This window comes from Bos grunniens, chromosome 16 (genome assembly GCF_055505025.1).
Source record: "Bos grunniens cultivar Pamir isolate PY7600 chromosome 16, Bosgru_T2T1.0, whole genome shotgun sequence".
NCBI classification, from domain to species: Eukaryota; Metazoa; Chordata; class Mammalia; order Artiodactyla; family Bovidae; genus Bos; species Bos grunniens.
Genome location: NC_141180.1, coordinates 30,577,506 through 30,602,981, shown reverse-complemented (window position 1 = coordinate 30,602,981; position 25,476 = coordinate 30,577,506). Strand labels below are relative to the sequence as shown.

The 25,476-nt window shown below is 62.1% G+C and overlaps 1 protein-coding gene and 2 long non-coding RNA genes across 20 annotated transcripts in view; 1 reads left to right on the top strand and 2 right to left on the bottom strand.

Annotated features, from left to right (window-relative positions):
* The window catches only part of MORN1 (MORN repeat containing 1), a 49,282-nt gene extending 35,588 nt beyond the window's left edge, over positions 1-13,694 (top strand). For 13 of the 16 annotated variants that reach the window (XR_015142736.1, XR_015142734.1, XM_086342513.1 and 10 more), the window contains 4 exons: positions 808-941; positions 1,041-1,114; positions 11,493-11,539; positions 13,495-13,694. Coding sequence is in view for 14 of the 16 variants with exons in the window: in XM_086342513.1 (XP_086198639.1) it covers positions 808-941; positions 1,041-1,114; positions 11,493-11,539; positions 13,495-13,643 (404 nt within the window). In the remaining 2 variants the exon portion in view is untranslated. Of the gene's footprint in view, positions 1-807; positions 942-1,040; positions 1,115-2,111; positions 4,571-11,492; positions 11,540-13,494 lie in introns of those variants that run through there. The other 3 variants (XM_086342509.1, XM_086342508.1, XM_086342517.1) reach the window with 3 other exon arrangements.
* Positions 728-5,169, bottom strand: LOC147356508 (uncharacterized). The gene is made up of 2 exons (XR_015142748.1): positions 4,309-5,169; positions 728-3,581 (listed from the first exon to the last, which is right to left on the bottom strand). It is a non-coding gene; the product is annotated as an uncharacterized LOC147356508 (long non-coding RNA).
* A 1,536-nt stretch (positions 13,695-15,230) lies between the features above and the next one.
* Positions 15,231-20,479, bottom strand: LOC147356506 (uncharacterized). Of its 3 annotated transcripts, XR_015142747.1 has the most exons (4): positions 20,247-20,349; positions 18,547-18,704; positions 16,486-16,568; positions 15,231-15,458 (listed from the first exon to the last, which is right to left on the bottom strand). It is a non-coding gene; the product is annotated as an uncharacterized LOC147356506 (long non-coding RNA). The 3 variants fall into 3 exon arrangements; XR_015142745.1 differs by lacking the exon at positions 18,547-18,704 and having other exon boundaries at positions 20,247-20,479; XR_015142746.1 differs by lacking the exon at positions 20,247-20,349 and having other exon boundaries at positions 18,547-19,006.
* Between the last annotated feature and the right edge of the window lie 4,997 nt (positions 20,480-25,476).

The following is a 25,476-nucleotide window of genomic DNA, read 5'->3' as shown; positions in this document are numbered from 1 at the left end:
GCAAGCCTGATTGATGTGCGTCTGTTTGGGACAGTCTTGGGGTGGCCCTGCACAGCACCACACCGCAGGGGCCTCTGCAGGCAGAAGAGACACGGGGAAGGGGAGGGGTAGAAGCACTCCCTATGGCCGTCAGACCTTAGGACTCCTGGGGGAGGGGCTGGAGGAAGCCAGGGTGGGCGGGGGCCCCAGTGGGGCAGATTAAACCCAGCCCTCTGACGTTCTCCAGCACTAAAGGGTTTCAGGTCTCCTGGGGGGGCGGCCTCCCTTGTGGAGCTGGTGGCTGTGGGCCCTTCCATGCTCTGTGCTTGCCACAGGTGTGGTCTGACGTCACCACATGGGGTAGCCCTCATTAAGGAGGCACGTCCTCCTGTCATACTGTTCAGAAGAGAACATCAGGCTCTGCCTGGCTGAGCACAAGGCCTCTGACCTGGGGCCTGTCCAGGGCACCCAGGGCCTCAGTGGCACAGGTGTTGTGACAGGAGACCCCCTCATCCCCAAAGCACCACCTGCCAGGCCTCATGGTGGACCGCAGACAAAGGAGCATCGAGAGGCGGGGGACCCAAAACCACACCCAGTGGGGCCCTGTGTCTACACCAGCCCAGCCACTCCCCTGGAGATGGCCGTGTGGCCGGCACTCTGGGCAGTAGCACCAGGCCCCCCAGGGCCCGTGTGGCCATCCACGGCCCAACAACCTCAGCCACACAAGTCCACTTCAGAGAGGCCATAGGAAATGTCCTTTCTGACTTTTGTTTTGTGATACTTAAAGGGCCTTTTCCTTTGTTTTTCTGGAATCCTCTTTCCCCTCAGCCGGGAAACACGAGCCCCGCTGTCCCGGGAGCCGTCGGCGAGCAGAGCGAGGCTGCGTCCAGTTCTCCGACGTCCGCCTTGGGCCCCCACCACCAGGGTACCACGCCATCCTGTTTCTGGAGGGCCTCCATGAGGTAGGGGTGGGACAGCCCCGACAGGGCTCAGCCTGACGCTGAGGCAATGCATGAGGGATCTGGGAGCTGAACCCTGCCTCCACCCGCTGCTTCTAAAAGGTGGGCAGCAGGCCCAGAGGCCAGGACCACAGGGGGATGACGCCCATAGCACAAGGCCCACCAGGAGGCAGCAGGTAGGAACACTCATCGGCGCTGGGGTTGCTCTGGCCTCCCCCATCAGCTGGGCCACAGCCAAGCCTCCCAGGTGTGTGCATCCCAGGATGGGGCCCTTCTCCGCCCGCCTGCCCGGTATCCCCGGGGCCTGAGATGACTTGGACGCCATGGAGCCCGGGGCCTGGTCTAGGATGGCGAACTTCCTGCACTGAGGGCCTTGCCTGGGAGCAGGCAGCTGGGTGGAGCCCACCCACGTCCTGCGGCTGTCCACGTGGGGATTCACCCAGGCAGGCCTGAGGCCAGGGGAGCAGAGTAGTCACAGGGGTCCCCTCCCTCAAGGGGCCTGCAGACGCTCTGGCACATGGACAGAGGTCGGGGTCCCCGGGCGGGCAGCAGGCCCTCAGGTGGCAGCACCGTGGCCTGGAGCTTGGTCTGTGTGCCTCCCTTTCTGTCTGTGCAGGCCATCACATACCTGGGGCCACAGCCGCCCGGCCTGCAGGCAAGGAGACCAGAGCTCACCCAGGCTGAGTTCAGGTTTCTGTCTGAAGAAGTAGGCAGGGCTGTGCAGGGGTATTGGGGGAGGCGAGGGGATATCCCTCAGCTGTTCCTTCTCAAGAAGAAGGCTGGATTCCAGAGAAATTCCTGGGAGCCCCCTGCCCCCCACCTCCCCGCCAAGCCCCACAGCTCCAGAGGTTCGGGTGGGACTGATCCTCACCCACCTGAAAGCCCTGAGCACTGGGCAGCCCCCAAGGAGCCACCAGCGCACCCCCATCTGAGGTCTCCTCCTGGGGTGGAACCTGTGAGGTGTGGTTAGGCAAAGCAGACCTGGGCTGGCAATTTGGCCACGGAACCCCAAAGACAGGAACCTTCCTTCTGGAGAAGAGACCCAGGCTCAGGGGAGGATGTGGCCACTCAGGCCCTCCGAGACTCCCACCTCCCACCAAGGTCTGGCCTCCAACCCCAGCATGAGCCCTCGGGAGTCATGGTCGGGGTGCCATGGACACCTCTTGCCCCCAGCCTAGGGCACACGTGGAAACAGCCATGCAAAAGAGCAGAGACCGGCCGGCAGAGACGCAGCCACAAAACTCTAGGAAAATGAGAAACGCAGGACAAACGGGCAGGGGGCGAGCGGCCTTGAGCCACTGCATCCGCCAACACTCTGCAATTAGCTTGCTCATTGGTGACGATGACGCCAGCAGGCGTGGGCCGGCTGGGACACTTGGAGGCTGGCACGGGGTCGCAGGCTGTGTGGGGATGCGCCGTTTCCAGAGGAAGGGGCCACCCTTCTGCATCGTTCTGAGTCATGGTGTGTGAACTAAATATGAAGCTCATTTCACACAACAACCAGAGAAGCACAGCCTCCAAAAAAGAAAAGGCTCCTGCAAGACACGGAGACCCCACGTTGCCCGGTGTTTCAGTCTCAGGGACGTGCGTGCGCAGCCAAAGGCTGAAACACCCCCAGGACTAACTCACAACACAGCCCAGGCCCAGATGCTCACAGCGAAGCATGTGCTGGATTCAGTAACTGTGGCAACTCGGCAGCTGAGACTGATGTGGAAACGTCTGATTTCAGCAAAAAAGGAGGCTTTCACTGTTGTCCTCTTCCGAGAAGACAGGAGCAGCGAGCTCCTCCTCCTGCCGTCCGCTCTGCCAAGGGCTCTCCAAGCTCTTGAAATGCAGTGTCCTCACCCAGGCTGGGACCATCGCAGAGGGTCCCTGTGCTCTGCTGCATTCCCTCATCTCGGCCCAAGGGGCAGGCTGGCCCGTTCTCCCCAGGGAGCCCCTCTGAGCTTGTTCTCCAAATACAGAAACCCCAGGGAGATATTCTCCCAAAGCTCCCGGGTCACCCCCCAACCCCGGCCATGCTGGCTGTGTACAGAGCTCCCCATGGGCCTGGAGTTACCTTGGTTAAAGACACGAGCCAGCGTGGTCAGGCAACCCTGGCTTGGCCACAGCGCCCCGGCCCGAGCCTACCTACCCAGCCTGACCTGCCCCTGAGGCCCCAGGCCAGGCTTTTGCAGCCATAAGCGCCTTTCCTTCCTGCGGGCACTGGTCTCCAGACCTCCTGAATCCAGGCCCAGCTCTGTGCCCCTGAGCCCCCACCCCGATGGGTGTCTGTATGTCCGAGGCTCCCACCCAGAGAAGAGGTGGAGAGCCTGCCCAAGGCCCCCAGGGCCTCCTGATCCACCATCCCCACCACTACTTCCTCACGTGTGTTCAGGCTCCAGTGCCTCGCGCCAGCATCCAAACCTGGCTCTGGAGCCTAAAAGCCCACCTTTAGGTTTTCTAAGAAATCCATCTTTTCCAGCAACTGGCTCAGGCAAATGAGAAGCACCTGGGTTGCACTGAGAATCCTTGTGAGGTTGTGGATACTTCATTTCAGCTGGGCCTCCTGGGACTTCCTCAGTGGCTCAGTGGTAAAGAATCCGTTTGCAATGCCAGATGATGCAGGAGACGTGCGTTCAATCCCTGGATCAGGAATATCCCCTGGAGAAGGAAATGGCAACCCACTCCAGTATCCTCGCCTGGAGGATCCCGTGGACAGAGGAGCCTGGTGGTTTATAGTCCATGGGTGTCGCAAAGAGCTGGACACGACTGAAGCGACTTAGCACACACCAATGCCCGCCCCCCGGGGCAGGATGTTTGCACAGATCTCCCCCATGACCTGATGGGGCAAAGGGACAGTCCTTCTGACCACCTGCAAGGAGTGAGACAGGAGCACGAAGTGCCCAGCAGGGCACAGCCCAGCCCACCCCTGATGTCTGGTCCGGGAGCATGCAGCAGCTGGCACTTAAAACCCTTCTGTTTTCCCCCAAATCCCGCCCATGGGGCCCGAGTTTGTCCATGCTCCATCCACGGGCCCGAGTTTGGCCATGACCCTGGAGCCTCCAGGCTGGCCTGTGGTTTTGGCCTCTCAGTGTCAGACCCCAAAGTCCAGGAAGGGTGGAAGAAGCCGCTGAATTCAGGTGGTGCCCCCCAACCCCCAGGTGGCCCAGGAGGAGATCAAGGGCAAGCCAGCCATTCCTCAGCTTCTGGTGAGCGAGGAAGGGGTCCAGGCGGCCAACTGCGGGGCTGGGCCCAGGACAGGCCAACCTTGAGGCCCCAGGGCCACCTGACCCTCAGAGCAGGCTCCAGCGGCCCACAGCCTGCATGGCTCCGCATTCAGTCACCGCCTTCCCTGCCCTGCTGCCCCGGGGCCCCCGTGCGTCCTCACCTGGTGACCCCCCAGAGCCACAGGACACCTCACATGGTCACGTGTTAGCTTCACCCATGGTCGTCATCAAGGGGTTCCAAGAACAGGAAGGGTTGAAACAGTGTCTCTTCATCCCCACAAGGTCTGGCAAGACATGGGCCCCCAACTTCAGGGCCGAGTGGGTCTTTATTTCACACGACAAGGGCGCCTTTAGGACGGACTTCTGGCCTTTTGTCACGATGTTCGGATCTAATTAAACTACCTTCATGCACGACTGAAGCGACTTAGCAGCAGCAGCATGCTCCCTAAACACAGTGGAGGAAGGGGTCCACTGGGCAGACTAGCACCCTTGGCCTAGGGGTCTGGGCCTTCCCAGAGCCTAGCCGGTGGCCCACCAGACCCCTGCCCCTCCAAAGACAGAATGGTCTTGGGGTGAGTGCCCCAATTTTGGAGAAGGGGTGCCCAGGTACTGCCAAGTCCTGGGGTTCCCAGGCTGGCCCAGCCCACTGGGACCCCTCACCACACAGACCCCAACCCCAGAGAGTCAAGGCCTGCAAGGGGCCTTTTGCGTGCACGACCTGGGAGGGCCTGAGCCCGGGGTTCACAGACAGGTGTGGCCGCCCTGATCTCCTCCTCCCCTGGTAATGGCCTGTGTCCACAGGGCTCCGGCCCTTGCTGGCCATCGCACTCGCGGCTTCGTCATATCTCAAGTCTGGTTCCTGAGTGGCTGGCTCAGCACGATCAGGGGAGCCTGCCCGGGTCGCCCGGCTCTGAGCTCCGGGTTGGGAGAGACGGTGTGCACACGGGGCGGCCCCAGCACCGGGCAGGCCGGCAGGCGGCCCTGCACGGCGCTGCTCCCGAGGCGAGCCCAGGCCCCGCCGCCGGCCCCGCCGCATTCCTGTGGAGACATTCCTGGCATGTTACGGAATTTCACAGCATGACACAGAGCCCTGGCAGTTCCTGACTGACGTGAGACTGTGTCCGCTCGCTGCACAAGACCGACTCCATTTCAGAACCGTGGCCTGGAGCCTGCCCGGCCACACAGGGGACTCCCGTCAAAACGCACAGAGCGTGGCTCCAGCCGCATCCTCCCCGAAATCCTGAACACAGGCTCCACACAGGAAGACATGCCTGCAGCCCCATCAGCGCAGTGACTGCACTGACCTTGCCCGTAACTGCTCCGCGGAGAACCAGCCAGAGCCTAACACATGCCAGGAACGGGGCCCCTCCCCCACTTGCTCGAAGAAAAATGGGTTTAATTAAGACTTCCGTGATTAGTCATTTAATCAGTCATTAGCCAACACAGATGGAGACAATTTTTTACTTGAACAGATAGTTGATGCCCGAGGCCCAGGAACCCCACCTCCACGCAGGGTCGCTGTGACCGCCAAGCACCTAGGACAGGCTCTCGTCCCCCTGAAAGGCTACCCGCCCTGAGCCTGCGTCCTGCCTGCCGTCGCCCTGCCTGCCAAGTCCCAGACAGCGCTGGGGGCACTGGGGACACCAGGGTCCACGAGTCCTGTCTTGAGCGTCAGCACCCCCTCCCCGGTGCACTGGGCCCGGTGGGGCAGGCCTGGTGAGGCCTGGCAGGCAGACATGAGAGAGGTGCACCCCCAGGCGTGGGGTAGGAATGGGGCCCACCTCAGCCCCCATGACTGAGTAAACAGGCAACTCCCCCCACGGCCGCAGGCAGGGGCTGCTGCCTCCCTCAGCCCCCAGGCCTCTCCCTGCACCCTCTGCTTCTGAGAGCCAATTCTGGGCACCCTGACCAGCCTAGACAGCGTATTCAAAAGCAGAGACATCACTTTGCCGACAAAAGTCCCTGTAGTCAAAACTGTGGTTTTTCCAGGAGTCATGCACAGATGTGAGAGTTGGACCATAAAGAAGGTTGAGCGCCAAAGAATTGAGGCTTTTGAACTGTGGTGCTGAAAAAGACTCTTGAGAGTCCCTTGAACAGCAAGGAAATCAAACCAGTCAATTCTAAAGGAAATCAACCCTGAATATTCATTGAAAGGACTAATGATGAAGCTGAAGCTCTGATACTTTGGCCACCTGATGCAAAGAGCCAACTTATTGGAAAAGACCCTGATGCTGGGAAAGATTGAGGGCAGGAGTTGAGGGGGCAACAGAGGTTGGATGGCATCGTCGACTCAATAGACACGAGTTTGAGCAAACCCTGGGTAATAGTGAAGGACAGGGAACCTGGCGTGCTACAGTCCATAGGGTCACAAGGAGTCGGACACAACTTAACGACCGAACAACAACAAACTCCCCACTCTGTCCTACCCAGAGCTCAGCCCTGGGGTGTGCAGGCAAATGCCATAGAACTGAATCTCAAATGACCCTAAGAATCCCCACATGAGGACAAGGGCAAAGTCCACAGGCCCTCTTCCCCACCCCCGCCCTACCCCAGTTAGGAGAGCCTCCAGGTGGGTGTTCACGGAACAGGAGAGAAACAGAAAGTTCTTCTTTCTGTTGTTGTTTAGTTGCTCAGTCATCTGACTCTTTGCGAACCCATGGATTGTAGCCTGCCAGGCTCCTCTGTCCATGGGATTTCTCAAGCAGCAATACCGGAGTGGGTTGCCATTTCCTTCTTCAGGGGATCTTCCTAATCTAGGGGTCGAACCCGCGTCTCCTGCATGGGCAGGCAGGTTCTTTACCACTGCACCGCCATTAGAGACTTTCAAAGACTGAGAAGTGAGCCTTGTCTGAGCGGGAATAACAAACCAGAGCAGGTGTGGGGGCCGGGTGAGAACAGCTGGCCAGGCCGTGTTGCTCTGGCGCCCCGACCTCCCCCCGCCCAGCAGGGCAGGATGTTTCCCGCCTGACGCAGGCCTGGAAGAATCACTCCCACGGCAGATGGAGAAGCTGGAGGCCGGGCAGCGCCCTTAACCCTTCACACACCTTTTGCTAGGTACAACCCACAGTTCCCCAGGGTGAGGACCCCTGCAGCAGGCAAGCAGGCACCCCCAAACAGAAAGCACCCTGCAGACTGTCCAGGGCCCAGAGCTGAGCACCAGAAGGCACCCCGTGGGACAGAAGAGCCTCTGCAGATGAGCTCCCAGCTCCGCTCTCCCTGGGAGCGGAGCTGGGCTAGACACTGGGCCTGCGCCTCAGCCTGGGCTCAGGGCTCGTGGCCTGCGGCTCCTGTTTCTCGGGGGCCCTCGGGAGGCAGCGACAGTTTCCAGCTTGGCCCCAAATCAGGGTCAGCTGCAATGCTGCAATTAGCTGACTTCCAATTTTGGAAGTTTCTTACAGGCTCTCAGTGGGGGCCACAGCAGCCCTGGGTCCACAGCCCCCGTGAGCTGCAGACCCTCAGGGCAACCGTGTCCCTGATTCATGTCTTGACTGGGCTCCCATGAGCGCCGGTTTGATCCTCCCCCCGCCCCCCACCACCACCACTGCCAGGGTCTGGACTCAACCCAGACTTCCCAGGGCTGTCCCCTGACCAGGCTGTAGAAAAGGGCCCCCGCCCTCTCCCAGCCGGTCAGCCTCATAGACTGGTTGCCATGGCCAGATCAGGTCTGGGGATCCACACTCCATGTGCTGCCTATGTGTTCATTTCAGAGTTTGGAAAACTGACAGCCACAAGGGTCAGGGCCAGAACCCATGCCCTGAGCCCCCTGGCCTGTGGGTCTATGGCGGACAGGGTTGCTGGGAACCCCTGACCCACTAGGGAACCAGTCTCCCCAGAACGTGAACCACTTCGCCACTGCCCTCGGTGCACCTGGCCAGGGAAGTCCACTGCCTGCTCCCCCACCTCCTGCCTCCACTCAGCTGCTCCAGCCAAAGAATGGGGTGTGTGCAGGTGCCCCACTTGCCAGGGTCTGGCCAGCCAGCCTCAAGCTTCTTATCCCATCAGGGCCCTTTTCTCACCTCTACCCATTGGCTCTCCTGACCTGAGACATGAGGAAAAGCACTGAGAAGCCACAGAACACGGAGCTTGGCTGTGGCACCCACACTGTGCTCAGGATCAGTGAGCATTGCCTCGGCAACGGCTCTGCTGGGGGACAGACGTATTCGTGATCATTTCCATGGACAAGACCCAGGGCAGACTCCTGGGGCCCCTGTGACCCCGGTGCAGTCCTGTATAGCACCAGCTCCAGAAGGATGCTCTCTGGGCCTCCAGGAGGGAAAGGCATGGCCAGGGGACAGCCGGTGGACTGGCAGAGGGCAAGGCCCCCGGGCCTCGTGGGGGACCACCAGGAGCTTCACTACAAGCATCGTCTCACAGGGACACATCCGTCAGATCGAGATGCCGCTGTGGGGCCTGGAAGGACAAGACCACACAGCAGGTACAGGGTGAGGGGGCAGCAGTTGGAGGCTGCCCTGCACCAAGGAGTCCCACCCTTCAGGGCGGGTCACTGGGAGACGAGCCTGGGCTCTCTGGGTGCCAGACCTCGGTTTGGTCTGTTCAGGCTTCTGCTTCCAGCCAAGGTGGATCACGAGGGGCCGCACTTGCTCTCCCACGAGGACACATGTAATTAACTGGACAAGATACACAACAGAGCTAGAGACATTTCACATTCGATGTTGAAGGGCGGGGATCCATCGCGGTGGGAGCCCCCAGTATGCTGCCCCTAGAGTCTCCAACTGTGGCGCAGGAAGGGGACTCAGGCCGGTTCAGGAGTGCCCCCAAGGGGAGACACGGAGTGGGAGGCCTGGAAAGCGAAGGCAGTGAGAGTTTGCTGGATGGGAGCCCTGGAGAGGAGGGAGCCCTAGAGTCTGCAGAGCACAGATCAGCCCATGCATGAGAGGATCAATTGTGCCGGAGGCCAGGAAAGACCCACCAAGAGGGTCAAAGGGAGTCATGCCCAGAACTCAAACAAGATGTGAAAAGTGGGGGCTTATTCTGACAGCCAGGCTGAATTCACGGAGTGTTGGCATAATACTCACAAGGATCCTACCTTAAACCCCACCAAACCTTCAAAGAAAGGCCCACAAGAATCAAACTGTTTTTAAGCAGTGTAACAGCATCGAGGATATGTACAAGAATACAAAGTATCCGGCCTGCAAGAGGGTAACTCCAGTGTCTGGCATCTTTTCAAAGATCACCAGGCATGCAGGGAATGCAGGAAGACAGGCCCCATAATAAGAGTAAAACCATCGATCAAAACTGAGCCTGAATGACAGAGCTGTAAGAATCTGTAGACAAGGACGCTGGACGGGTGATAACTGGACAGGACATGGAAGGTACGAAAAGACTGAATCAAATGTCTGGAGGTTGAAACTGCAGTGTCCGAGGGAGGGGTAACAGCTGTAAAGAGGGCAAGTGGATCCAAAGTGAAATACAGAGAGAACGACATGACCAGACCCAGTAAGCCAATCCTGCTTACTGAACCCTGAGACCTCAAGAAGCCAAATAGACATAAAAACCAGAGCTTCCAAAGTGATGCGGTGAGGAGAAGACAGAAAAAATATTTGAAGAAATAATGGCCAGAAGTTTTTCAAATTTGATGACAACTATGAACCCACAGGTACCAGACAATGAAGAACCCCAAGCACAAGAAACAGGAGCACAAAGACCCTAATCACAGGGCAGGGGACTGTAGGACCTCGGGGTGCACCCAGCCCCTCCCGCATCCCTCCCCACCCCACCCAAACCCAAGTCACAGGTCTCCCCCGTGTGCTTTCCCCCCGACCTGGGGTCCAGGTGGAGTCTGAGAGGCAGCCCGTCAAGGGTCCCAGCTCCAAGCCCTCCTGATTCCAGTGCTGTGTACACCAGGGGGGTCCAGTTGGCAATTCTGGGCCCAGACAGAACCGCCACCTCACAGGCTGCCCAGGCTGCAGCTGCGCCTGCGGGTCCACGGGAACTGTCAGTTAACCTGCACCTCTGGCGGCTCCTTCCCGACTCTGCCTGTTTTCTTGAAACACTGGGGGTTCTGTAAAAACTCTCAGGATTCTTGTAACCCGGTTTATTTCTCTTAAAGCTGGCAGCCTGACAGGCTCTGGTTATTCTTAGAGCTGAATTATTTATCTGCCTCCCCTCCTTACCCACACTTCAAAATCTTTAACGTGGCTCCTGGGTCCAAGCCAAGGCCCATTTTCCCCTACTCAAAATGAAATAATTTTGAAATCTTTTGTCTTTAATTTTTTATCACCCAAACCATGCATGTGGTATCGAAGCTTGGCAAGGGGTCAGAACCTGGTGGGTCACCAAGCCTGCGCAAGGAGCGCCCCCCTCCCCGGGTTCTGAGAACAGGAAACCGCTGGCCAGGAGGACAGGGGTGGGCGTTGCCTGGTTCCCCCAGGTCCCTTTGGAGGATAATTCAGGGCAAATAATTCAGGATAATTCGCACCTCGGACTCTGCCTCCCAGAGAGGATCCAGGGTGGCCATCCACGCGTTGCCGGCTCCCTTGTCCCCCGAGGAAGCATGGGGGGCCTGAGGGTCTGACCCAGAGGAGAAACGGAGGAGGCGGCCAGGAGTCAACTGGGCACAGGGCCCCATATAGGCAACCTGCATTTCCCTGGAGACGATGCCAGCTGGTCCTTGCCAGGGACACAGCCAGGTCCTCCTGGGCAGGTGACCCTCCCCTGTGGGCAGGCAGAGTGAGCCTCTCACACAGCAGAGCGGAAGCTGGAGTGGTCGAGACAGACACGCTGAGACTGGGCCTCGGGGAACAGCTGCAGCAGCTGTGGCCACAGGTGACGGGCTCCAGCCTTCAGACGTGTGGGCCTGGCCCCTCCTGTCTTCACCTGCTGCCTCTCCTCTCCCGCCTCACGTGGGGGGTGCCAGTGCCCCACGCCCCCAAAACCGCTGAGTCCTGGCTGCCGCTTGTCACTTCCTGCTGGAAAATAAGCACAGCTCTCACGTCCCCTCCACACAGACGCCGCGTGTCCTCGAGGCCCGCTGCTGCTCTGGCACCCACTTCTCAAAGCCGCGCCTGGATTCTGCATGCGCAGCACCCGTGGGGTAGACGGGACCGGGTTTGTCTGTCTCCAGCTCCATCCATCCATGGGCACGTCTGGGATTAGACAATGGGGTTCAGGGGCTGAGGCCCCAGGGGGTCCCAAGCCTCACAGGGACACCTGTCCTGCCCAGGTGCAGGCAGAGCAAAGAGAATTTGACAGCAGTGGGCCTGGGAGGACAAGACGGTCACATAAGGGCCGGCCTGTGGCCTCTGCCATCCTCAGGCCTGGATGCCAGGGGCCCAGACTCGGGGGCCGGGCTGTGCATTCAGAGCTTCCTCCTCTCTCCCCGCAGGCTTGATGGGGTGGCCACGGTGGAGCCAGCAGCAGAGGCCTTCCCAGGTAGGCAGGCAGCTGGCAAACATGGTCAGGTAGGGCATCCCCGGCTGTCACTCCACCATCCCAGCAGAACTTTTGTGTCCACCCCTGAGCACATCGTCATAAAGGGCAGCTCTGGGGCTCCGGATGGGCCCTGAGGTGCATGAAGCTGCCTCCAACCATGCTCTCCGGGCCCTCCGAAGGAGCACCAAGAGGGCCTGGGAGGGGGGAGGAGGGTGTGCCAATGGGCCGAGGGTCTTCCCAAGCCTTGGTCCCCTCAAAGGACTGCATATGCCAGGCAAGGGTACCTCCCGTCCCCTTGGCCAAGGCAAAAAACCCTGGCTCCTGTCTCTAGGATCCTGATCGGGAGGCCAGTAGGCCTCCAGGTATGGGCCCCCCCAACCCCTTGTGCAGTGGTGAGTGTTGACAAGCCCTGCTAAAGCCAGAAGGGCCTTTGTGCGGGGCAGGGCTGGGGTTCCAGGCAGTGCCCCCATCTTTCCTTTGGGCTGGTACTCACTGTCCCAACAGCCACACATGCCTACCAACCAGCCAGTAGGGTCAGCACCGAGGTCACCCCCAGCAGAACCCTAGGACCCCCACATGCTGAGGAGGTGGTGGAGAGGCTGCCCCCCACCACCCTGTGCACCACCTGGGGGAGGCCGGCAGGGGATAGGCTGGACGTCCAGGCTGTGAGGGGCGAAGCCAGGTGGACGGCTCTGAAACGTGGGTCAGGCCGGGCCAGGCCAGGCTGGGCGCCGGGCCCATGGCAGGACCACGTGGCGGTTGGGGCCAGGCCTCAGATGGTTTCTGAGGCAGGCAAGGGGGCCCCTGGCCAGGCCTTTCCCATCTGCTGGGAGAAGGGCGGCCTCAGGAACAAGGTCAGCTGAGGGCTCGGGCTCGGCTCTGAGGCCGCTCCCCAACCGGTGGGCGCCCTCGGCCGCGGCTGGAGTGGCTGCGTGTTCCCGGGAACACCTAGAAACCGGCTGCTTGGAAACACTGCGTTGCCATGTGCAGTGTTCCTCCGGGCCGGCCAGGGAGGCCCGGTGCCCCGGCTGCGGAATGTGGGCCCCCTCCCGGCCCCTCGGCCCCCCAGAACCGTGGTTTCTTCTGAAGGAACTGACTCAAGGCTGAGCAAATTCCTGCCAGCCCCAGAGGCCCTTTCTCGTCCGCCCCGGGAAACATGGGGCAGCCACGGGCCCCCAGGCTGGCCTGAGTTGGAGGGCAGCCGCGCAGCCAGGGAGGCAGCCTGTTTTCCAGGCCCGGGTGCTGGAATGTTCCCTGACGGTGGGAGCGGACTCCTGCGGCCCCCTCGGCTGCGGCTGCATTCCTGGTGGGAGCCCCGGCCAGCCCGGCGAGCTTTTTCCGCGCTCCGGTGCCAGCCCCCGCGGGCTCAGGCGGGAGAGGACGGTTTCCACGGCAACCTCACTCTCTGTTATTTCTTATTTTCTTTTTTATGGTTTCTCCAACTTTGAAGCTCTCCAGACAGTTTACAGACTATGGAGGAAAAGTACTTCCTTCTCTCCCCATGTCCCCCAGCGGGCGGCCCCCCACCCCACCCCCAGAGCCGCCCCTTCCCACAAAACAAGCCAGACAACCGTGTCTTCAGAGGCTAATTATTTTTAAAAACATTCTAGAGGAAGTTAATTATTGTTCTCCTAAAAAGATAGGAAAGTATTTTCGAAAGAACCCCTGCCCTCAGCCACACGGCCCCACTGGCGGGGAGGGGGGGCCTTGAGCTGGTCTGCGTCCCTGGTGTGGCCCCCCACTCCGCTGTAGGACACGGAGCCATCACTGGCCTTTGTCCTGAGGTGGGAGGTGGCTTCACTCACCCGCAATGCACTTACTTACACTGTACCCCCAGCACCCCAGGAAGAGAAAGCCCTGCCGCCCTAGACCAGGCACTGAGCCGGGGGCCCTGAGGGTGGGAGCAGAGGATCTGAGGGTGGCAGGAGCTGAGTCCAAGTGCCCGTCTCTTGTAGGCGAGTATGTCATCATGATTCGCGACGTGACCACCCCTCCATTCCTGGGCCACACGCTGCCCACAGCCTTCAAACACCTTCGGGTCTTGGCGAGGGGGGCAGGCCAACAGCCCCACGTCCCCAGAGAAGACCCGGAAGCCCTGAGCTAGAGGGGTGCCCAAGACTCCCGCCACTGGTTTTAATAAAATGCTCAACAACCACTTCTGAGTGCTAACCAGAGGGTGCGGTCCCTGCCTGAACACCCAGAACCAGGCTGGCTCATCTGGGCCTCCCGAGGCTGGGCGGATGATGTGACCAGTACCCTTCTCTGCTGTCTCAGCTGCACTATCCATGCTTTCCCTGGGGGGAGCCCGGGCCAGCCAGCGCCTGCTTCCCACCATTCCTGCCCTGGAGGGCGGCTCAGGGGCCTTCCCAAAGCTGGGGGCCACGATGGCTCCCAAACGGGAGGTCAAGAGGCCACGGGCCGGTGACTGAGTCACACGCTGAACTGAGAGGCCTTGTCTGCAGGGACCGCTTTTCAGATGTTACAGCAGCCTCTGAAATGCACCCCGGGGATAAGCCTGGCCTGGGGGTTGGGGATAGAGGGCCTCTGAAATGCAGCCCCAGCGGATAAGCCAGGCCTCAGGTCAGGGATAGAGGCCCAGCACACCAGGAAGCCAGGGAGCAGCCAACCCCCTACTTGGGGCTGACCACACCCCAGCCTCAGATCCAAGGCCCCCCATCTCCCTGCATCCAGAAGGGATGAGCTCACCCCCATCCTCTCACCTGACCACCTGCTTTCTTCACGGAATGGGGGAAGGGACACCCAGAGCCCTCTGGTCCTGGCCGGCAGTCACCTCCGGGCCAGGGTGGACTGGCCACTGAAGCCCCAGCTGCTGTCTCCCATCTTAAAGGCCCTCCTGGCCATCACCCTCAATCCAGCACCCACTGCCCTCCCACACCTATGGTCGACGCCCTCCTTCTCCCCCATGAGCACTCTACACCACCTGTGGAGTACTCCCAGCAGGGCCCCTGCCTCCTCTTTACCCAGCACATCCTACGGGGCTCCAGACATCACTCTTGGCCCTGGTATGCCCCACCCTGCACACCCCGCCCCTGATTCAGCCTTGGGGCCCAGGGCCCGGTCCCTCCTCCAGATTTCTGATCTCTCCCAGCCACATGGCCAGTAGCAATGGTGGGGCAGCCCCCTTGGGCGGGGGTCCAGGGCCCTTCAGACCTGACGTGCTCCATACCAGCTCCTCCTGCTCCACGGAGAACACCACAACTTTCTGTCGTCAAGGCCCAAACCGTCAGCATCCGACTGTTCTCTGGCTCTGTGGGTCACATCCCTGCCCCGCCCCACAATGACCCTGCGGGTGCTCAAGGTGCAGCCGCAGCACGAGCCATCTCACCCGACACCCCTCCCCAACACAAGGGGCCGCTGGGCCACATCGTGACCAGGACTGCAGGCCCAACCAGAGCTGGCACCCACAGCTCACTGCCCTGGCCCCCCATGGCCCGCACTCCCTGCAGCCCTTCAGCTGAGCCAGGTACGCTCTGCCTCACGGCGTCTGCATGTGCCCTTCACCTGCTTGGCAGGTGAACCCGCCTGCAGTGCAGGAGACCCCAGTTCCATCCCTGGGTCGGGAAGATTCCCTGGAGAAGGAAATGGCAACCCACTCCAGTATTCTTGCCTGGAGAATCCCATGGAGCCTGGCAGGCTACAATCCATGAGGTCACAAAGAGTCAGACACAACTGAGCAACTAACACTTTCTTTTCTTCACCTGCTCACAAGACCTTCCTAGGTCACCTGCTCCAAAGCCCCCCGCCCCCAACTCTCTCTTCCCCTGCACATGTTACGGGCCAGCACGCCATGCATCTCACACAGGAATCTCCCAAAGGCCGGCACTTCTTCAGTTCTGTTCACCAGCACAGCTCGGTACGTGGTGAAGTGTGTGGCCTACAGGAGGTGTCCGGAAGGTACCTGTAACCAAAGGGTGGACGTGGAGCATGCGGCTGGTGCAACAGCCACTCTGTGATGTGTCCAGAGGCACTGGAGACAAACAGGCAGAGAGGTGTGCAGGACAGGGCGGGAGGCAGAGGGCAACTGGAAGAACAGGCAGAGGGCGGACGGATGGAGGGCTGGTGGGTGGGGATGCGTATAATTATGGACGGATGGATGTGGGAGGCCGGTCTGGAGGAGGGTATGGCAACCCACTCCAGTATTCCTGCCTGGAGAGTCCCACAGAAGAGCCTGGAGGGCTACAGTAGTCCATGGGGTTGCAAACAACTGGACTCAACTGAAGACTAACACCACTACTATGTCACTGCTGCTGCTGCTAAGTCACTTCAGTCGTATCCGACTCTGTGCGACCCCATAGACGGCAGCCCACCAGGCTCCCCCGTCCCTGGGAGTCTCCAGGCAAGAACACTGGAGTGGGTTGCCATTTCCTCCAATGCGTGAAAGTAAAAAGTGAAAGTGAAGTCGCTCAGTCGTGTCTGACTCTTATCGACCCCATGGACTTCAGCCTACCATGCTCCTTCGTCCATGGGATTTTCCAGGCAAGAGTACTGGAGTGGGTTGCCATTGCCTTCTCCTACCGTGGGATAATTATGTTCTCACATGAAAGGCCAGACGAGTCTGATGACTGGAACCAATCCAGTCATGTCCTTGGACCCACCCATCCCTTCACCATTCCTGCTTGTCTCTTAGTAGGTTCCCACACAATTTCCCTCCACACACCTGCCTCCACGTAGTCACAGCTAGCAGTAGGGGCAGCTGGGGTGGAGCTGGTCCCCCTGCAGGACCAGATGACCTCCGCCTCTGCTGGACCCCAGCTCCCAGAGCAGGCGGGGCAGCTGGGCACTGAACCCCCAAAGGGCTAGCTGTGGCAACAGAACAGAGCAGAATGACAGCCAAGGAGAAGGGGGTCCAGGAAAAGGGGGGCTGGCCTAGTTCTGAGTCTGAGAAGCATGGGGGGGTGCTGCCAGGCACCCGGAGCAAGCCGTACCTGCCAGCCTCTTTCTGTTCCAGGAGCTCAAGCGGCCACTGACGATGCCAGCCCTATCCAGCTGGGCCTCGGCCTCTGAACATCTGTTAGGAGAGGATAGGTCATGATGTCCCAGAGATGAGGACATCATGTCCCCTCTGGGGACAACAGGTCCCCAGAGAGACCTGTTCTCAGGCAGCTCTGACTCCTGCGTCGTGCCTGGGCCCCAGGGGTCTCTGTCCTGCCCAAAGAGCATGGAGGTAGCTGGAGGGCCTGCAGGACAGAGTCCCCTCCAGAAGGGGGTGCAGGTGAGCTGCAGGGTTGGGGGGTTGCAGTGTCCACACTTGGCTGCATGAATGTGGGGGCAGATCCCCAGCGGGACCCCCCAAGTGTGGGGCCAGGAGCCAAAGGGCCACGTGTTCCTAAAAGCCCCCTGAGACCACTTCCTCCAGCCACCGTAGTCCACCCGGCCCGCCCAAGACAGCAAATTCTCTGCAGCTCTTCCTTCCCCACAAGATGAAACCACATTTCTGTCAAAAGGAAAACAATGAAAATGATGTTTCAATTTAGAAAACAAAAACGCTGGAAACAGAAGCAGCTGCTGTCTCCCGCACGCCCGGGTCAGGAGGCATCTTCTCGGGTTGAACTCCAAACCGGCATCATGGTTTCCAGTCACCAAGCCCAGGGCCGCAAGCTCAGGGCCACTGTCTCATGAGGACACAGGCCTACTTGGACGCAGGGTGGGGGGTCCCCACGTGGGGCCCCTGCAGACTTGGAGCAAAGCTGACTTTTCAGTCGGCAGCCTCTCCAAATGCAAACCAGTGAAACCTCTATACTTTGCAAAGCCTGAGAGCAAGGGCGACTTGGAGTCTGGGAGGCGGGGGAGCCGCGGCAGTTCTGGTCCCAGGTGAAAGGCACTTCCCCTGCCCCACCCTGTGCCCACCCCCTGGCAGGAGTCCTGGGTGGGGCGTGGGCACTGCTCCTGGCCAATGCACCTGAGTTGATGACCAGCAGGTCTTTTAGGGGCCACGGCCTCAGGAACCTGCTGGACTTTGGTTGAAGGTGTTGGGGAGCTGGAGGTTCACAGAGGTACTGCCCCTCCCTGACAGGACCCCCCAATCCTAACACTGTGTCCCACAGACAAATCTATACAAAATCTGAATTCTCAAAAAACACACCAAAAAAAAGAGGGAGAGTCAGCAGCGGCCAAAGGTGCTGGCCTGGCCATCATGTCGGCTGGAGGAGGAGCTGGGTAGGGAGAGGGATGGTCCTGAGAGGGTGGTGTCCAGCCTGGACCATGAACAGCCAGAGCATCAAGATGGCTGGACTCCATCAGGCCTGCCTCTCTGGGGCGGCTCTGCATCTGCCCCTGGCCTGAAGACCCCAGGGCCACCTTCTCAGAGGAATCAGGCCTCCTGGGGTCTCCCACAGGCCAGGTGGGCCCCCAACCCACCCACCTCCATGCCGGGTGGGGTGCAGGCAGACTGAGGTGGGTGTAGAGGTGCCATGAGGCTGCCCCCACGTGCCTCACACCCCAAGGAGGGCACCTTTCCCCCTGGGGCCTCAGTGTCCCCTGTGGGCCCTCCTCCTGCCCTCTGACTTCTAAAAGGGTGGCAACATCAGCTCCGGATGGTCCACTCATGTAATGGACATTTACTGAGTGACAAGCACGAGCCTGAGCCCTGAGTCAGGAATCACCAGAAACAGAAAACATCTTCCTTCCTCGACTGGAGTCTAGAGCCACAGACAAGAGATGCAGAGACAAAGAGATGAGAAAGGTGGGGGCACCTGCCCTCTGTCCAGCCCACTTCCCTGCAGAGCCTTGGCAGGCACAGCCCCTCAGACCATCAGCGGCCGCGTAGCAGTCAGCACAGGACAGAGCCTGGCACAGGCAGCGCCTCCTGGCCTCCCCTCCCACTGGTCCTGGGTCACCCGGGATGCTGCTGGGGGAGGCCTTCCTTCTCTGCATCCTGGGCAGGCCTCCTAGTCTCGGTGCCAGGCAGGTGGCGAGGCCAGCTGTGCAGAACAACCTCCCGCCACCCCAAGCAGGGCTTCCTGGAGGGTGCAAGGGGACCAGCCTACCAGTCTGGCTCCTGTGCAGCGTGGGCAGCTCACTGTGGACTTGAGGCACCCTGGGAACCTCGGTCCTCGGGGCATCAGCAGGGGTCTCTGGGCCTGTTTCAGCCAGATCACTGGGGCACACGCCAGCTGCCCAAGGCCTCTTCCTTCCTGCCCCATCCCTGCAGGGCACAGCCAGCCACTGAGGACAGCCCGGGGCCTCTCCAACGGAAGAGCTAGGCTGGGTCAGGCATAGGGGACCTCGAGTTGGGTGGGTGGTGTCTCCAGTAGCCCCTCTCCTCAGGCTGGAAACTGCCTCGGCCCCTCAGTAGGCCTGCGGAGCGGCTGGGGCAGGCAGCGAGCCAGGTGGTGACCCGCACTGGCCACAGCAGCCCCCGCCCAGGCTCCTCTTGGCAGGAGGCCCGAGGTCTCGAGGCGCAGGCGGGTGCCCACTGCCACGGCCAGGGACGTTCTCTGGTGGAGGCTATAAATAGGACTGTCATCAGTCGGAGGCAGCCTGACCGTGCGCCAGATGTACGGGACTGAGCCAGCAGGCCAGTCCTCCTACCGTCCTCCTGGTCACTGCCCTCAGGGGTGTCACCCCCTTCGTCCTGCTCCCCCCCGCCCCAACACCAGGAGAGGCTCTCCCACGGATGGAGCTGCAGAGCCCAGCAGGGTGGACCGGATGGGAGTCCTGCCTCCAGGGTCAGCCTGAGGAACGCTGCCCAGCCCCCAACCCCTCAGTGCTCCCTGACCCTCCAGGAGTTTCTCATCCTGTGGGCTCATCCGTGGTGAGCTCCTCTTGAGGACCCTGCTAGAAAAGACGGAGTAGACATGAAGGGCAGCCATCAGGCAGATGCCAGGGTCAGGGCTGGGATGCACCTGGGCACCACACAGATGCTGATTAGGCAAGAACCTGCTGCCAGTGGTGCACTGGAGGGCTGGGGAAGGAGCCAGCAGGCTGCAGTGAGCTGGTGGAGAGAGGCAGGAAGCCAGTGGGGTGAGGGGTCCATGCGTTGGACAGTGCCAGAGAGAGGTAAGCCGTGTGGAGTAGGGGGTTACCATCCTGATGGACCGAGAAGCTTGGGGACAGAGATAGGCCTAGAGAAAACAGGGAGGGAGTGTAACGCAGGGGGAGCAGGTCACTGTGGCCTTCTTTGGTCACGTCCTTCAAGGCCCATTCCACCTCCCACCCACACTGGCGGCTGGGGTGCCCTGGGGTTGCCCCTCCAGAAGAAGCGCTTAGCCGCCTAGCAGTAACTAGGATAAAGTCCGGCCTGGATGAGGGACCTGGATGGGGAACACTGCAGAGAAATGGAGCCCAGGGCCTGTACTGAGTGGGGCACGGTTGTTGGCACAGGGACGCTTTTCCATACCAGTGGGATCGCGCTCCCAGAATTCAAGGGATTTAAAAGGATCGGGTTTTCCTTCGAACCTGGCATACTAGACAAGCGACCCCCCCCCCCCACAGAAAAACAGCACCCAAACTGAGCTGAAACCTCGATTCGAATGCGGACCCCAGGGTGCGCCCCTCCCCGCGCTCGGTCGGAAGCTGCAGTTTCCACCTCCGCCGCCGGGGGTCGCGCTGACACTCCTTCCCCACCCCCTCTCCCCCCCGCCCACCGGCTCCACCAAACCTAGCTGCACTCAGACGCGTGGACACGTCAGCGCCCGTCCGCCCCCGCAAGGAAGACGCTCAGAGAACCAGGGAGCCCCCACCCTACCCCTGAGCGAGGGCTCGCTCCAGCGCAACGTGCCCGCGAGGCGCCTCCTCCCCAGGGTACCCCTCTCTCTCCCGCCATCCCAATTCTCCCCCGCGCGTCGGACGGGAGGGGGTCACTGTGCTCAGGACGCGGTGGGAGAGCGCACTTCCTGCCGCTCGACCCCCTCCTTCCCGAGCTAGCGCCGCCTCCGGGCCCCGCGGACCGCGCGCCCAGGCTGCGGAGTGGGGGTTGTCGCGGCCCGCTCGGCCCCCACCGTGGCCTGAACCTAATCCCGCCCCTCGCGGGGGAGGGGGTCGATCTCGGGGCGGCCGGGTACCGCGCGGCCCCACCCCCGGTGCCGGCGCAGGCGTGGAGAGGAGGGGCCTGGGCGGGGGCGGGCCGCCCCGTCGTAACCCCTTCGTCGACCCAGCCCCACGGCCGGAAGCGCCCCCGTGCCCACCCCCGTCGGAATCCGAGGCAGACTGAGCCCCGCGCCTCACGCCGGGCAGGGGGAGGGGAAGTGAAACCGGGCAGCGGAGCCTGGGGGCCGCGTCGGGGTTTCTGCAGACGCGTCATCGGAAACTGAGGCTGCGGGGCGGGGGCGCGGCAGCCGCGCGGCCCTTCCGGACCCGGCCGCCAGCGTTCCCGGCGCACCCGCCCTTCCCGGGAAGCCCCTCGGCCGCGGACTGGGGCGCATCACGCGCCCCTCCCCGGCCCTCAACAGCCTCTCTGGATCGCAGAAGGAAGCTTCGCGGAAGGAAGTGGGGGGAATCTGCCTAGTCCCCAACTGGGGCGTGGCCTTCCTGGGGCGGGCGCAGCCCGCTCCCCAGGCTCCTGGCACCGCCCACGAGGGGCGCACACCCTCTTGGTGACTCACTCCGGCGGTGACACCCACTCTGCCTGACTCACTGGGCGCCGTGCCCCGTACGGACACCCCGTGCTGGGGTGCATCTCGGGTTCACGTTATGCACCCGCTTCGGTGCGTTTGCGGGGCATCTGAGACCCGCGTGACTTGGGAGGGGCCTTCTGGGGTGCCGTGCAGCCTTGGGGTGTGTCCAGCCTCTGCGCAGTAGGGCGTGGCCCCCGTACCCACCGCCCTAGATTCGGCACTGGGAACCTGGAGCCGCGCGCAAGGGAGGTGGCAAAGGGGCTCAGATTCACCCCAAAACGGCCTGCAACCATCCCCCCGCCACCCTGGGCCTGCGCACCCTCCCCAGCCCGGCTTCCGGCCAGGCCGGAAGAAGCAGGAATTTGGAATGTTTGGAACAGGAGTTATAACTCTCCCCAGGCTTCTCCGCCCACCCCCCGCCTCCCGCCTCCCGCCAGAGGGGGCGGGGCCTAGCCTGCCTCCGAGGAGGGGGTGGTACTCCAGGGCTGGGGGCAACCCTGGCGTCTGGCCGGGTCGCAATCTCATGGGTTCTGGGGTAAACCCAGGCCGAGGGAGACCCGGGCGCCCCACGGCGCTGCCTTCCGTCCCGGGCTCCCGGCCCACCGCCTCCCTCAGGCCCGAGGGCACAGCAGGGTGGCGGTGCGCCCCGCGTCCTGGCAGGGAGGCCGCACTGGGCGGAGGAGCCCGGACCAGCTGGGCCTCCCGGCGCTGGGCGTGTCCAAGCGGCTGCTGTTTTCCCGCCGGGGAAGCAGCCGTGGGGAAGGCAGACGCCCCCGGTGACGGGCCGGTGACACCTGCCTGGCGCGCCGGCTATTGCCCTCCTCGCGCAGCAACTCCCCTCCCCGCCGGCCCGGCTTTGGCAGGGAGCCTCCTCCACACACCACCAGAGCCTTTTCTGGGACTGTTTTTTCTTAGAAACAGGAAGTTGGGGTGTGGGCCACACGTCCCGCAGGTCAAGGCCCCGCCGTCGGCAGAGCATAGTGGGGCTTTGGACCCATGGGAATGCGCCACCCTGCCTAACTACTGCAGGTCTCGGGGCCCCATGGAAGCCCAAGGGTGGACGGTGGGAGAAGAGGGGAGGGGTACAGGAGAAGCGGGGCCTGGCCGCCTGGTTTTGCTGCCCCTCGGCCTATAGCCCCACCTCTGGGTCACTCAGCCTGTCGGTGCCACCTCCACGAGGGCAGCCCCAGGCGTGTGGAGCAGGGGTGCTGGTGCTCTCCTTCCGGCCCCGGCCCTGCCACCAGGCCTGTCCTTAAACGTGAGCAAGTGTGCACACTCACTGGAGCAGAGCCTGCCCGCAAGGCCAGGAGACCACCAGCTCCAGACAAGGGGCCGCGCCCGTCCTGGGCCTGAGGACGGTCTCCCATCCAGCCTCTGGGGGCCCAGCCCTGCCTCTTTTCCAGGGGAGCCCCAGAGGTTTCACTGGACAGGGTAGGGGTCTCCACTTCTGCCCTTGTCTGACACCTTGTGTTCCCAGGGCACCTGTCCTGGCAGTCCCACTGCCAGCCACTGTGGTGGGTGCCCCGTGGAGGGATACTGTGGACACCACCCTGGACGCCCTACCCAGCCCTCCTAGCCACTTCTGCCCACCCGGCCTAGACATGCTCCAGGCCCAGCCAGGGTCAGCAGCTGCCTACCCCCACCCTCCTGGCCAGAACAGGGAGGTTTGGTTTTGGAGGCTTTCAGGCAGGCCCCCACCCCAGCCCTCACTGGGGACCTGGGGGCCCCAGGGTGACAGAGGGTGGAGCCTAGAAGGGCTTGTGGGGTGGGCCCTGCCCCGAGTCTGTGCACACTTGATCTCCAGCTGGCAGGGCACCTGGCACCTTCTGACTTGGTGTGAGAGAGGAAGATGGGGGGAGGGAACCTGAGGGGCAGATGTGGGTACAAGGAGGGGAAGGGCAGGCACCCCAACACTCAGCTGCCAGGGTGTGGGCCCCACAGCCACACCCACAGCCTGCCTGGGTGCCCAGTGAGGGGTGGGGGGACCTGACACCACCCACCTCCCTGGGGCTGCAGAGCCACACCGCGACGGAGGCTCAGCCGGGTACCTGCTTGCCCTCTCTGCTGGACCCAAGTGGCCCTGGACACACATGCTCGACGGGGCCTTACAGAGAGGGTGACCTCAAAGTCCTTCCAGCACAAGGTGCCTTATCCCTTGAGGGTTCCGGAACAGGCCTCCATGGCAGCAGGAGTGAGCCGCGTGAGAGCCTGGGCCAAGCTTCCTGCCAGCAGGGCGCCTGCCAGGCCGGGCGCAGAACAGGAAGGCCCGACCCCAGCCCAGCCGGACACCTGACTGGCACAGGATGCTCCCAGACAAGCCAGGTCCACCTGCCTGCCCACCCCTTGCCGTGGGGCCACCTGCTCCAGGGCTGGGAGTCCCGCCCAGCAGCCCCAGACTTGGCACAGGCCTGGGCACAGATGGCCCCATGTGGGGGTCTGCCCGCAGGGCCCACGTCTCCAACCCTTGGGTGCAGGGGCCAGCAGGCACCCAGGTCCCCAAAGTTCTGCCCCCACCCCTCCCAGGGTCGCCCGTCAGCAGGCAGGACAGACACAGGAGGGTGCAGGGCTGCTGTCCCCTGAGCACAAGGGTTTCTGTGGGGAGGACACAGGATCCTCTCCATGCCCTGGTTTCACATCCCGCTGACGGCCACACCGTTTCCTGAGGGTCCAGACTGGCCTGGGGGCCAGGCCAGAGCGCAGACCAGCCTGGCTTTTTCCCTGCGGGATTCCACTTCCCTGCAGCGGGTCACCCCCTCCCTGGTGAGCATGGTATATGGGGAGAGGCTTTGGGATGTCGTGAAGCAGCCTGATCTGACCTGGACCCGCTTGTGGCATGTTCCAGCTGTTCTCTTCCTGGCCAACAGGAGTGACCCTGGGACAAGACAACCAGAAACAAGGGAGAGGATAGTGGGGGTTAAGGGCAGGCTGGGGTCTGGGGCCAGGTGGGCCAGGGAGGGGGCTGCTGGCCAGAGTTGGGCTGTGCTGGGGGGTGGGTGGGGTGGAAGCTGGGGGCCACACTTAGGGCCAGGGGTCAGAGGAGGGAGGACAGGCCGTGCCAGCTGTTCCTGTAAAGGGCAGGCGGCTTCCTCTTTCCACATGGCGCGCCTGGCACCCGCCTTCCCAGACAAGGGCCCAGCTCTCGGCCTGCGGTCAGCCCCTTTGACCACAGGACACTGGGTGGGGGTTGGGGGGGCCAAACTGAGGCTCTGGGGCTGGCAGCCTAGGGGAGGGGTGGGGACCCCAGGACAGAGACAGGCAGGCACAGCTGACCCAGGGGGCTGGGGTGGGGCCCCGGCTGCCTGTGACTGAGGAGAAGTGAAAGCTGGGGGTGGGGGCCACAGGGCAGGGACAGAAACTGGGGAGCTGAGTAGGTTCCCAGGAGCACCCCTGCCCCAGGCTGACTTCACCCTAAGCCTCAGGGGAGGGGCCTGGGAACCAGCACCAATGTGGGCAGGGACACACAGGCCAGTCTAGGGGACGGGACCAGGGGGTCCCTACAGAGGCCATGGCTGGTGTGACAGTCCTGAGCCTGGGGACCAGAAATGGGGGTGGGGGGCTGCCAGGAATCCCCAAGGAGGGGCCCTTCTCTCCCTGAGGCTCTCTGACCTTCAGCGAGGGCTTGGGAAGGGGGTTCTGAGGTCAGATGGCCCCCACTCTGTCTTCTCTGGGCTGGGGTGCCCAGGGCCCTTTATGCTGGCAGGTCACATCCAGAGGTGAAAGGTCACATTCAGAGATGAAGGCCAGAGCGGTGCCAAGTGATGAGCCTGGAGCCCCAGGAGATGTGCTCAGCCCAGCTCCAAGGCCCTTCACGACAGGCTGAGCAGCGTGCTGGGTGTGAGGACCCTGACTGCACACGTGTGCCCATGCACACATGTGCCCATGCACACACGCACACGCACGCACACACACACAGCCCTCCAGCGGGCTCCCCAGCCTCCCTCAGGGACACCTCCTCCCCACCTGCACCTCCTTGTGGTCAAGATCTCAGATGAGACATGGACGTCAGGAGGCCCCAGGTGCTGGGCACAGATGAGAAAAGGCCCTTGCACCCATCTCTGGGGACAAACTCAGGCTGCGGAGCGCATGGTGTCCGCAGTGGGGATGAGGCCCTGCAGAGATGAGGGAGTCTGGACATGGACAGTTGCCCCCCCATCACACTGCCCACCCTGCTGGGCTCTGTGCAGGTCTTGAGGAAGGCGTGTGTATCTGGCATCACAAGTGAACAAGGCTTCAGCTGCTCTTGACTCTCGTCCATACTTGCAGGGGCGCCCCTGGGACCCTCAACAGGCCACAGTGGGCGGTTGTCCACTCAGGAGACCTGAGAAAACAGTACTGAGTGGCGCCCTGGATGTCCGGGCATAA